This window comes from Danio aesculapii, chromosome 6 (assembly GCF_903798145.1).
Source record: "Danio aesculapii chromosome 6, fDanAes4.1, whole genome shotgun sequence".
NCBI lineage: Eukaryota > Metazoa > Chordata > Actinopteri > Cypriniformes > Danionidae > Danio > Danio aesculapii.
The window spans coordinates 12,619,106-12,630,633 of NC_079440.1; the positions used below are offsets into that span (position 1 = coordinate 12,619,106).

General features: G+C 38.0%; 1 protein-coding gene across 1 annotated transcript; it reads right to left on the bottom strand.

The window, feature by feature from the left end:
- Window positions 1–7,366: 7,366 nt before the first annotated feature.
- On the bottom strand, window positions 7,367–10,785 carry b3galt1a (UDP-Gal:betaGlcNAc beta 1,3-galactosyltransferase, polypeptide 1a). Its single transcript, XM_056459560.1, has one exon. It carries the CDS (start codon window positions 10,471–10,473, stop codon window positions 9,487–9,489), a length of 987 nt encoding a protein of 328 aa, XP_056315535.1. The 5' UTR covers window positions 10,474–10,785; the 3' UTR covers window positions 7,367–9,486.
- Between the last annotated feature and the right edge of the window lie 743 nt (window positions 10,786–11,528).

Below are 11,528 nucleotides of genomic sequence, written 5' to 3' on the forward strand. Positions count from 1 at the left end.
ATATAATTAGTTGGCAATTGTTGCTGAAATAGTTTTTTTTTTAGGCATTTTTTAAGAGACAGAATCTAGTTATTTCAGTAGAGACCCATGCAAATTAGAATTTCACATAATTTCCAAGCATATTCGAAGTTGGTTGCCAATTTTAACCTTTGTTTGCCGTCTGTTTGACTCAGCATTGCATGTAAAACTTTTCATTTTGTGCAATAAATGTGTTTTTTTTTCTTTAAAGAGATTGTTCACCCAAAAATGAAAAATTGCTGTTAATACTTATTCTCAGGTCATTCAAGATGTAACAGATTTTTTTTTTGTTTCAGGAGAACATTAAAGATGATTTTGAACTATAACTGTGGTACTTGAAGATTCACAATACGCAAGTTAAAGGATTAATTAGTTCATCCAAAACATGTAACTTCTGTTATTACTTACCTTTAGTTCATTCATCTTCTGAACATGAACAAAGTCTGAGAGCTCCCTCATCCTCCATAGACAGCAACAGTCCTGAGGTGTTCAGTGTTCAGAAAAGGATTCAAAAACATTGTCAAAATATTCCATGTGACTTCAGTGGTTTGTCTATCCATCGGTTAAGATAGTAGGAAGCAAAACCATAAAGGTTATTACACACTGCATTCAAAATTTGCGTCCGTAATTTTCGCATGATAAAAAATAAATTTGATCTCACGTTGTGTAAATCATATAGACACACTGCCTCTGAAACTTTCATCCGTCATAAAAAAAATTTGAACCGCGTTTGATTTTTTTTCCGCTTTCTGCATCCGAAAAAGCACTTTGAGAGGTGTTTTGACAGTTTAGAGCCACTGAACAAGTGACCGGCAAAATACAGAATGCCGTCATTTAAGCTACAGATTGAGACATTATAATAGAAGGCATGGTCTGCTTTCGGTCCGTTGTTTTGACGTCAACATGGCCACCATCTATTATAATGTCTATAGGTACTGCCAGTCTCTGTTCAGGATTTGTTTACATTTGTGAATGTGTGAAGTATCACAGACAATGTATCAAAATTCCACTGATTTACTGAAATAAACTTTGCATTTTGGCATAATCGTAGCGCAGTTATTAGATAATGAGCTGAATTCACCTTCCTCAATGCAGCATTGGATGAATACACTATGTAGCCTATTCCTCTTTCTTTTCTACTTTGGAAATGAGAGAGAACAATGAATCACTGCTACAACTGACCGAAATGGTCCGAAATGTTTTTCGTTTTTTTCGTAATGGTTTAATTGATATGCATCAGACTCTGCAAGGTTTTTACGTGACAAAATTTTCGCATGTGAATATGAAAAAAACCGCATACGAAAATTTCAGACTTCAGTGTGCAAAGACCTTAAGTCTGTGTAGGAAACCAAACATTATTTACAACATTATTACCTTTAGATAACAGCAACTGTCACTGGGTAAACTACCCCTGGGCGACACGGTGGCGCAGTGGGTAGCACTATCGCCTTACAGCAAGAAGGTCGCTGGTTCGAGCCCCGGCTGGGTCAGTTGGCATTTCTGTGTGGAGTTTGCATGTTCTCCCCGTGTTGGCGTGGGTTTCCTCCAGGTGCTCTATAAGTGCATCCGCTGTGTAAAACATGGATAAGTTGGCGGTTCATTCCGCTGTGGCAACCCCTCATTAATAAACAGACTAAGCCGAAAAGAAAATGAATGAATGAATAAACTACCCCTTTAAGATAAACTTACTTTTGTTATACATGATGCAAACTATAGAGGACTTCTAGAGATATCCATAATCCTGGACCAGGCCGTATCCTGAGCAGATTCTGTGGCAGTCATGGAGGACTTGAGAGCATGAGATTGATTGCTGAAAGACCCCAGTGACAGATGGGTCACCGCCCATTGATCCCGTGGGCCAGCCTCCATTTGGTGAAGTTTGTTCCTCGCCACTGGCTTACTTGGTTTAGGACTTGTGGAGCTGCGCATCGATGGATTTGCTCTTCACTGTTTGGACTTTCAGCAGTGGAAATTAAACCACACTAAATTGAACTAAACTGAACTTCAACTCTGAAAACTGGACTCACACAGTTTCAATTTACTAGAACTTCTACGTTAAGCTACTTTGACACAATCTACATTGTAATAGTGCTATAGAAATAAAGATGAATTGAATTGAATATCTGGCAGAATATGGAAGCCAGTATACAAAAATGAATGCAGTACGCAGAAGAACATTAGTCAAATTCTGAATACAATTTCATACAGCACAGTCTTACTACAGTAAATCAGATTATTTCAAATTAATCTCTCTCACTTCTCTGAGATTGGACAATTTGTAGATTACAAGGGTGATTTGGCTTTTTTGGCCAACATGAGTCTGTAATGTTGAACATATTACCTGATAAAACATTTTAAAGGCGGCAGCACGGTGGTGCAGTGGGTAGCACAATCAATTGGCATTTCTGTGTGGAGTTTGCATGTTCTCCCTGTATTTGCGTGGGTTTCCTCCGGGTGCTCCGGTTTCCTCCACAGTCCAAAGACATGTGGCATATGGTGAATTGGCTAAGCTAAATTGTCCGTAGTGTATGAGTGTGTATGGATGTTTACCAGTGATGGGTTGCGGCTGGAAGGTCATCCGCTGCATAAAGCATACGCTGGATAAGTTGGCGGTTCATTCCACTGTGATTAGTAAAGGGTGACGCAGTGGCGCAGTAGGTAGTGCTGTCGCCTCACCGCAAGAAGGTCGCTGGTTTGTGCCTTGGCTGGGTCAGTTGGCGTTTTTGTGTGGAGTGTGCATGTACTCCCTGCGTTCGCGTGTGTTTCCTCCGGGTGCTCCGGTTTTCCTCACAGCCCAAAGACATGCGGTATAGGTGAATTGGGTAGGCTAAATTGTCTGTAGTGTATGTGTGTGAATGAGTGTGTACGGATGTTTTTCCAGAGATGGGTTGCAGCTGGAAGGGCATCCGCTGCGTGAAACGTATGCTGGATAAGTTAGCGGTTCATTACGCTGTGGCGACCCCAGGTTAATAAAGGGACTAAGCCGAAAAGAAAATGAATGAATGAACATCTTAAAGGCACAGTAGGTAAGATTTGCTTCATTAAAATATCCAAAAACCACTAGAGTAGTGGTACTACATACATTTCACTGACTTGTGTACTTACTAGGGTTATGCGATTTGGGCAAAGAAACCCATCACGATTTTCTTGAATTATATTGCGATTTCCATTTTTTAATCACGTTGACACACACACACACACACACACAGGTTTTACAGTGGGGATCTGAAACATATTTCCAAAGGAAAACAAATAGATCTTTATCAAAGACCTGTAACAGGTCTCTAAAAAAGACATAAGGCAAAAAAATAGAAATACCCTAGTAAAGATGTAATAAATTGTCCCTAGAACAGACCTATGGCAAAAAAAGGAAATAGACTACTGTGTGTGTGTGTGTGAGCTGTTAAACACAAGGCTCCGATGTTTTGTTTGACCACATGTCAGAAGTAGTTGCGTGTACTTTTGTATGTGTCCAGATTTTTTTTTATTTTGCTATGCATTATAGATCATAGACCACTTTGTGACGCTGCCGTGAAATAGTTTGTTCACATATTGCGTCATTTGCGAGCACAAATTCGTTATTTCCAATGGAGACGCACGGCTTGCATGCATATTTGAAGTGACGCGCGCACGTATTCCATGCAAACTCAGTTGAAAACATATCTACTTTCAGCATGCTGCGAGCGCACAGCAAGTCACGTAACAAGAACTAACCAATCAGCTTCATACTTTTTGTATGGAATATACACATTTCGGTAGACTAATTATCTCCCAAACACTGCAGTGCTTTTTAATTTTTTCCATAAATAAAACTTGTACCGAACCTGCAGCAATATTTTGTTAGTTTGTCATCCCTTGAGAAAACGGATGCTGAAGGAAGCGACGCGCCTCACGCGTTTCAACCGCTTTTAGATGCGATATGTGACTGAGAAGTCTTAGAAATTACCCGATTCTGTGATACAATAGCCTTCCTCTATTCAAAGTAATTCCACAACACAGATGTTGACTTTTTTGGCACCAAGTGCTCGTGTGCTGAACTCATCATCTCTGTGCAGGCTATTTGTCATTAAGCTCAGTCTTCTGTTCTCGCGCTCTGTTTAAGCGAGCTGCGTTATGATTGGTTAAAATAACATACTGCGGGAAAATCATGCTGTAAGGCAATTTAAAAATTGCGCATGTTAAAATCGTGATTTCGATACAATTTTAATTAATCGTACAGCCCTAATACTTACATTACACAATGTTTCGAGGAATGTTCAAATCCAAAGAAATTTTTAGCTAGTGACACGGATTGTATCCTGTGTTGTGCAATGCTAATGATGTCATATAACCTCCAAGATTTGGTTTTATAATAAAGAGAGAAACACCAAAAACAATCTATGTTTGTTGTGAATATGCGCCCTCTAATGGCAAAAATTGCATACTGTGCCTTTAAGTTTGGACAAAATAATTGTAATTTAATGTAATGTGTATTTATAGAGCGCATTTATTGTAAATGGACATGTACCCAAAGGGCCACAATCACTTCCAACAGCAACCTAGTGATCTACCGTCCAAGTACTGATCAGGCTCAGCCCTGCTTAGCTTCAGTGAGTAACCGGTCTTGGACTGCAGAGTGATGAAGAAACTTTGATTTGACTTTAACAAATGAAAGTGTGTAACCAATAATAACACAAATAGCATAAAAAGTGTATATGTTTATTAATTGTACAGTTAGCAGTGTAAAACGAGCCTGTCCATGAGAATTCAGATACAAAATAAAGTGCATGGTCCCAGCATCCCCTTATACTGTATGTGCTATATATATATATATATATATATATATATATATATATATATATATATATATATATATATATATATATATATATATATATATATATATATATATATATATATATATAGATGTCATTTATGTTATATCATAACAATACAAGACAGTTATATTCCAAACCTGCTTCATTCATTCATCCATCAGCAGTACACAATCAAATGGTTCGATATACAGCAATGCAGCACAATCACTCGACATGGCTGTCAAAAATACAAAGTACATATTATTTGTAAAAGTGAAGAGTTGATACTTTTGGCCCGGTGATATTGCAGTAGATACATAATATGCTTGGGTGATTGGGTTGAAGCATAGCCAGGTTGCTTTAAAGTGAAACATAAGTGTGTTAAAGTGAAACATAAGTGTGTAATGAACAAATTATACAATAACTTTAATATCTATTTAATTTAAAGGGCAAAAAAGAAGTGGAAAAATAGTTAATATTTTGATCAAAGCAAGTAAATTAATATAAAAATATATATGTTATAACAATAAAATAAACATTTTCATTAATATTAAAATAAATGTCACCTTAAAGGAAAAAGAAATATGTGCAATGCATGCAAAATGAAGGTTTATGTGTGTTTATACCATCTTTTTTGCATGTTTCTATTGTGACCCAAACAAAAGCAAAATAATGTTCCTATCTAATGTTATAAAACTGAGCTCTACTGCTTTTCAAAGGCTTTGACTACATATAAATATGCATTCTCATCAGTTAATCTATTAACCATTCATTTCAAGAGGGATATAGAGAATAAATGCAGACATTTTGAATAGTAAATACTGCTCTTTCTCATATAATATTATGTACCTTTGCATGTTGATGCTATTAATCTAAAGCAGTTCACAGCGGCCTGGTTTATGAATAATATTTGTAAATATGTAAGGCCCAAATACACCATTTTAAAATCATTACCATTGCAATTAACTTGTACGTCCAGATTTACATATTGCTCTGCATAGTGACATCGGCTTCATGAGGATACAGACTGTTTTTATTAGATTTAGAGGGTTACAAACGCTCTAGAATTGGTTTAATCAACCAAAAATGAGAATTCTGTAATTGTTTACTCGCCTTCATATTGTTCCAAACCCTTAAGACCTTTGTTCATCTTTGGAACACAAAGATACTTTTCATGCAATCTACTAGATATCTGTACCTCCTTCGAAAAAAAAAAATGTATAAGAATTGTGTGGTTCAATCTAGTCTTCTGTACAGACTAATTAAACTTTATTACTAACCTAAAGGAACAGTTAAAATGATAATTAAAATTACCCTATAATTTACTCACCTCTAAGCCATGCTCGGTGTATAACAGATGACTTTCCTCTTTCAGACAAGCACAGTAAGAGTAGTTTTAAATTTTCACCCTGGCTCTTCCATGCTGTATACTGGTGTTGGGTAGAGGCCCTTACAAAGCTTACAAAGGCACTAAATCTATCATAAATGTAACCCACCATACCAGGGGGTTACACATGTTTTATGGAGCAGATTGATGTATTTTTTGTAAAAAAAAAAAGAAAAAAAAGAAAGAAAAATAAATAAATTATAATAATTATAAAGTTAACTTACTGACTTCTTGCGGCTACCAAATGACAATTCTCAGCAACTTCAGAAAGCGCATTTGCAGCATAATTTTTGGTCAGAATAGACAAACAAGGATGATTGAATGCTGGTAACTAATTAAAAGTGGAAAACGAGAAGTTAAATATCTGAGGACTTCACTATAATGCTGGGTTCACAGCAAACATGGGGCACCATCCTCTAGTTTTTCACCAAAAAAAAGTATTTTCCACTAGATTTTAATTATTAGAAATTGTTTCGGCCAAATATGTCAGGCATTCCTGAAAATAACCTATAAATGTGTTTGCACTGACTTTGTATGCACCCCAGCAGCCAAACAATGTCATAAGACGTTAATATTAGGTTACATTTAGGTTGTGATGTCAGGTGACCAAAATTCAATGTCTAACCAGCGTCTAAGAACAATGTTATTTTGGTGTCTAATAACGACGTCAAATGAAATAGATATTTGGTCAATTTTAGGTTGTGTTGGAAAGTGACTAAAATCCAATGTCGAGCCAACATTTTAAACCAACGTCATATTGACGTCAAATACTGACATTTATTCATCAGATCTGGCAACCCAGCCTGATCTCATGAGGAAACCTAACTGTTTTACGTTTTGTCAGTTTAGTAGCTAATTCAGACAAATCCGTATGAGTTCAGTCGTACGAAAATTTAAGATTTTAAAAAGGCGTGGCACCCAACCCTGCCCCTAAACCCAACCGTCTTTGGGGATAAGCAAATTGTACTAAATTGTACGAATGAGGTTGTAGATTTCATAAAAATTAGCCACTAAATAAAAAAAAAGTTACGAATTGCCGTGAAATTGTGTTGAGTAACCAAAATGTAATGTCTGATAGACGTCATAGAAGTGACGTCCACACAGCGTAAAGCTGCAACATCATCAGATATTGATATTTGGTTGATTTTAGGTTAGATATTGACGTTAACCTGATTTTATTTCCAAACAAAATACAACATCCCAACGTGTTGGGGTACAACGTCAATCTGACGTCATGTTGATGTCCTGTGCCTGCTGAGACACTACTTGTACAAACAGTGAATGGGAACATGTCATCGCAGAACTTTGCATTCAGGAAATCTGACATGTATATCCTCCAATAGGCCTATATTTATATATCGATATTTGAAAAAAATTACTGTAAGATACTCTGCTTTTTCTGTTGTGATTTGCATTTGTTTTCATTGTGCTCTCATGAACATGTCATAAAACATGGTGGAACACAATTTGGGGAAGTTTCCCAGTATCTATACTTAGTTTCGCTTTCGGTGTGAAACCAGCATAAGACAACTGCACTGTCTATTCCAAGAATTTCTGCTATGAATATGTCTTAAGTCATACGCTTTCAGAAGTAAAAAAAACAAACAAAAAAAAAAAAACAGCCACTACTCAACACCATCATACATAGAAGAGCAGGATAACATTTGACAAAAGAAAGTCACTGCCACACTGAGGATGTCACACTAAGGATGATTTGAGAGTGAGTAAATTATGGAGTAATTTCATTTTTCTTGGGTGAACCATTCTTTTAAGCCAAACTTAAGGTGAATTCCAATTCCACACAGCTTCTTTTATACCCTTGAAGGGTACATTGGGAATGGAGCACCATTTGTAGGACTTTTAAAATGAAGGAAAACAATCCTCTCTTTATGAAAGCCCACTAGAAGTCTGGTGATGAAAAGAACTTTTGATTGTCATGTCCTATGCCATTCAAAGAACTCACTTCAAGAGGTCTGCTATTTGAAGAGAGTAGGCATAGGGATCCATTTCAGATTCACCTTTAATGTGCACTTGCAGTAATAATTCATCAATCTGCATTCCATGACTATGGATGCATTTTTCATCCTCAGATACATCCATGAACATTTACAATTACCTGTCCACTTTTCATCCACTATGCACCCTTGATGTGCAGTTTAGCCAAGAAGTGGCTTCTGTACAGTCTAAACGCCATGAAAATAGACACTTGTGGAAAGACTATTAGAGTTTAGGGTGCCATCTGTTATTAGTATTGGGCCTACAGCATTTCAATTTGGTGATGGAAGTTCAGCTTGATGTTCAATAAACCATGAGGTTTGTTCTTGTATTGTACAGCATGTGTAGCTACAGAGTAATTACCTAAGAATGAACTGGTTATATGTGGTAACTACATGGGTTACTGTTAGCTTCAAAGATAGGTTTAGAGATTCATCATTTATGTAGCAACTATAATAAAGTGCTACCAATTTGGTTTTAAATTGTCATTGGGAACATTCTGAAGAGTTCAAGCATCTTGGGGTTTTGTTCACGAGAGAGGGAAGGATGGAACGTGTGATGGAAAGATGGAACGGATTGATGCAGCGGCAGCAGTAATGCGGTCAATGTACTGGCCCATTGTGGTAAAAAAAGATCTGAGCCTAAAGGCAAAGCTCTCGATTTACCGTTCCTACTCTCACCTATGGTCATGAGCTTTGGGTCATGACCGAAATAACAAGATCTCGGATACAAGCGCCTGAAATGAGTTTCCTTCGTAGGGTGGCAGGGCGCACCCTTTAGAGAGGGTAAGGAGCTCTGTCACCCATCAGGAGCTCCTCCACATCGAGAGAAGTCAGCTGAAGTGGCTTGGGCATCTGTTTGGGATGCCTCCTGGATGTCTACCTAAGGAGGTGTTCCAGGCATGTCCCACTGGGAGGAGGCCTCGAGGAAGACCCAGGACACGCTGGAGGGACTATGTCTCCCGGCTGGTCTGGGAAAACCTCGAGATCCCCCCGGAGGAGCTGAAGGAAGTGTCTGGGGAGAGGAAAGTCTGGGGTTCTCTCCTAAGACTGCTGCCTCCGCAACCTGGCCCCGGACAAGCGGATGAAAATGAATGAATGAATAAATAAACATTCTGAAGAGGCAGAGACCTCTGCATTTCAAAGATGAACGCATTTCTTATGTGTTTGGAACAACATGTGGAATCATTTTCATTTTGCGGACGAATAAACCCTTTAATACCAATACATAAACAAGTCTTTAGGATCAGACATTGGCTCAGGTTTCAACAACAAATTCCTTAAATATATATTAGCATTTGAGATGCTTTTTATTGGACATATCGTTCCATATTCGTAATATCTCCTCTGGTGAGATCTGATGTACAGTCAACACTTTGCGGTACCGGCAGAGGCTGTAGGTCATCTTCCAATGATTGAATCCATTATTCTGGAAGGGCTGAATGCCTAGTTTGCGCAGGCACAGTCCCACATACACGTCCTCCAGATGAAGGAGTCTTGTATGAAGAGATGTCTTGTAGAGCAACTCCGCCATGTCTCCAGAATACACATATCCGGTGCCCGAGCAGAACGGTGGGTACCTGCTATCAGGGTAAAGCTCTCTGGACATAAACCACTTGCTGTGGACATCACGTATGGGTCCTCCGTTTATCACGTGACCTGTGAAAAAGCGGCGTCTTGGTTTGGCGTTGGGTCTCAGCAGGTTGAACACTAAATTGTCCATATTGACAAATATATCACTGTCGGTTTTCATGACGTACTGCGCATTGGGGCAAAACAAAGACACCCACCGCATTCCCATGAGAGTCTTCAGGGTCAAGTTGTGATAGGAATCCACAAAGTCCTCCACCAGGATGTCGTGAAAGATCTGGCTCTCTTGTTCCACCATTTGATTGAGCACCGGTTCGGTGCTGTAGCCCAGAAGAAACAGCGTCAAAATGTGAACGTTGCTAAAGATGTTTTCATCTCCCCAAGTCTCCCGGATGGCCTGGCGCGCATCGAACTCCTTGTGGTTGGTGCTGATGAGGAGAATGAGGAAGGGTGTTGTGCTTTCACATTTCTTGGGCTCGTTGATGAGGAACTTGAAATTGTGGGGATTCAGAGTGCGTGTGCGGATATTGCTGAAAGTGTCGTTTTTCGAGAACCTCAGGAGTGGCTTTCGGATGAAGGTCATTTGGCCAACGTATGCGGTCGAAGGCCGTGAGCCACTGAGATACCAGAGTGCACTGGCCCAGCAGACCACAGTCAGCAGATAAAGGCATGACACCTTTGATGGCATCTCGTCAGTGGCTGGATCACCCGTCAATCACACGCATTCAGCCCGCAGGCCAATCACGTGCAGTTATTGTGCAAGCATCGCTTTGCTGGGCAGAAACCATCCATCTTTTGGCATCAGTGAACGTTTAGTTTTGAAAAGCCTTTGTACAGGACACACAAACATTAATCTGTGTTTTCATTTTAAATGGTAATCAATTTTTTGCAGTTAGTAATAAAGGATTGAATGAGCTTTCTTTTCATTTTTACAAAAATTTACATTCTAGATCAGAAATTCGAGATCAAAAACATTCTAGATCAGAAATATTCTAGATCAGAAAATCGAGATCAGAAACATTCGAGATCAGAAATATTCTAGATCAGAAATCTGAGATCAAAAATTCGAGATCAGAAACATTCTAGATCAGAAATTTGAGATCAAAAATTTGAGATCTGAAATATTCTAGATCAGAAAAATCGAGATCAAAAACATTCTAGATCAGAATTATTCTAGATCAGAAAATCGAGATAAGAAACATTCGAGATCAGAAATATTCTAGATCAGAAATCTGAGATCAAAAATTCGAGATCAGAAACATTCTAGATCAGAAATTTGAGATCAAAAATTTGAGATCAGAAATATTCTAGATCAGAAAAATCGAGATCAAAAACATTCTAGATCAGAATTATTCTAGATCAGAAAATCGAGATAAGAAACATTCGAGATCAGAAATATTCTAGATCAGAAATCTGAGATCAAAAATATTCTAGATCAGAAATTTGAGATCAGAATTATTCTAGATCAGAAAATCGGGATCTGAAACATTTGAGATCAGAAATATTCTAGATCAGAAAATCGAGATCAGAAACATTTGAGATCAGAAATATTCTAGATCAGAAATCTGAGATCAAAAATTCGAGATCAGAAATATTCTAGATCAGAAAAATCGAGATCAAAAACATTCTAGATCAGAAACATTCTAGATCAGAAATTTGAGATCAGAAACAATCTAGATCAGAAATTTAAGATCAGAAACATTCTAGATCAGACATTTGAGATCAGAAACAATCTAGATCAGA

Bases quoted from the DNA above. Each gene is read 5' to 3' on its own strand.
- b3galt1a (XM_056459560.1), bottom strand. From the start codon at position 10,473: ATGCCATCAAAGGTGTCATGCCTTTATCTGCTGACTGTGGTCTGCTGG.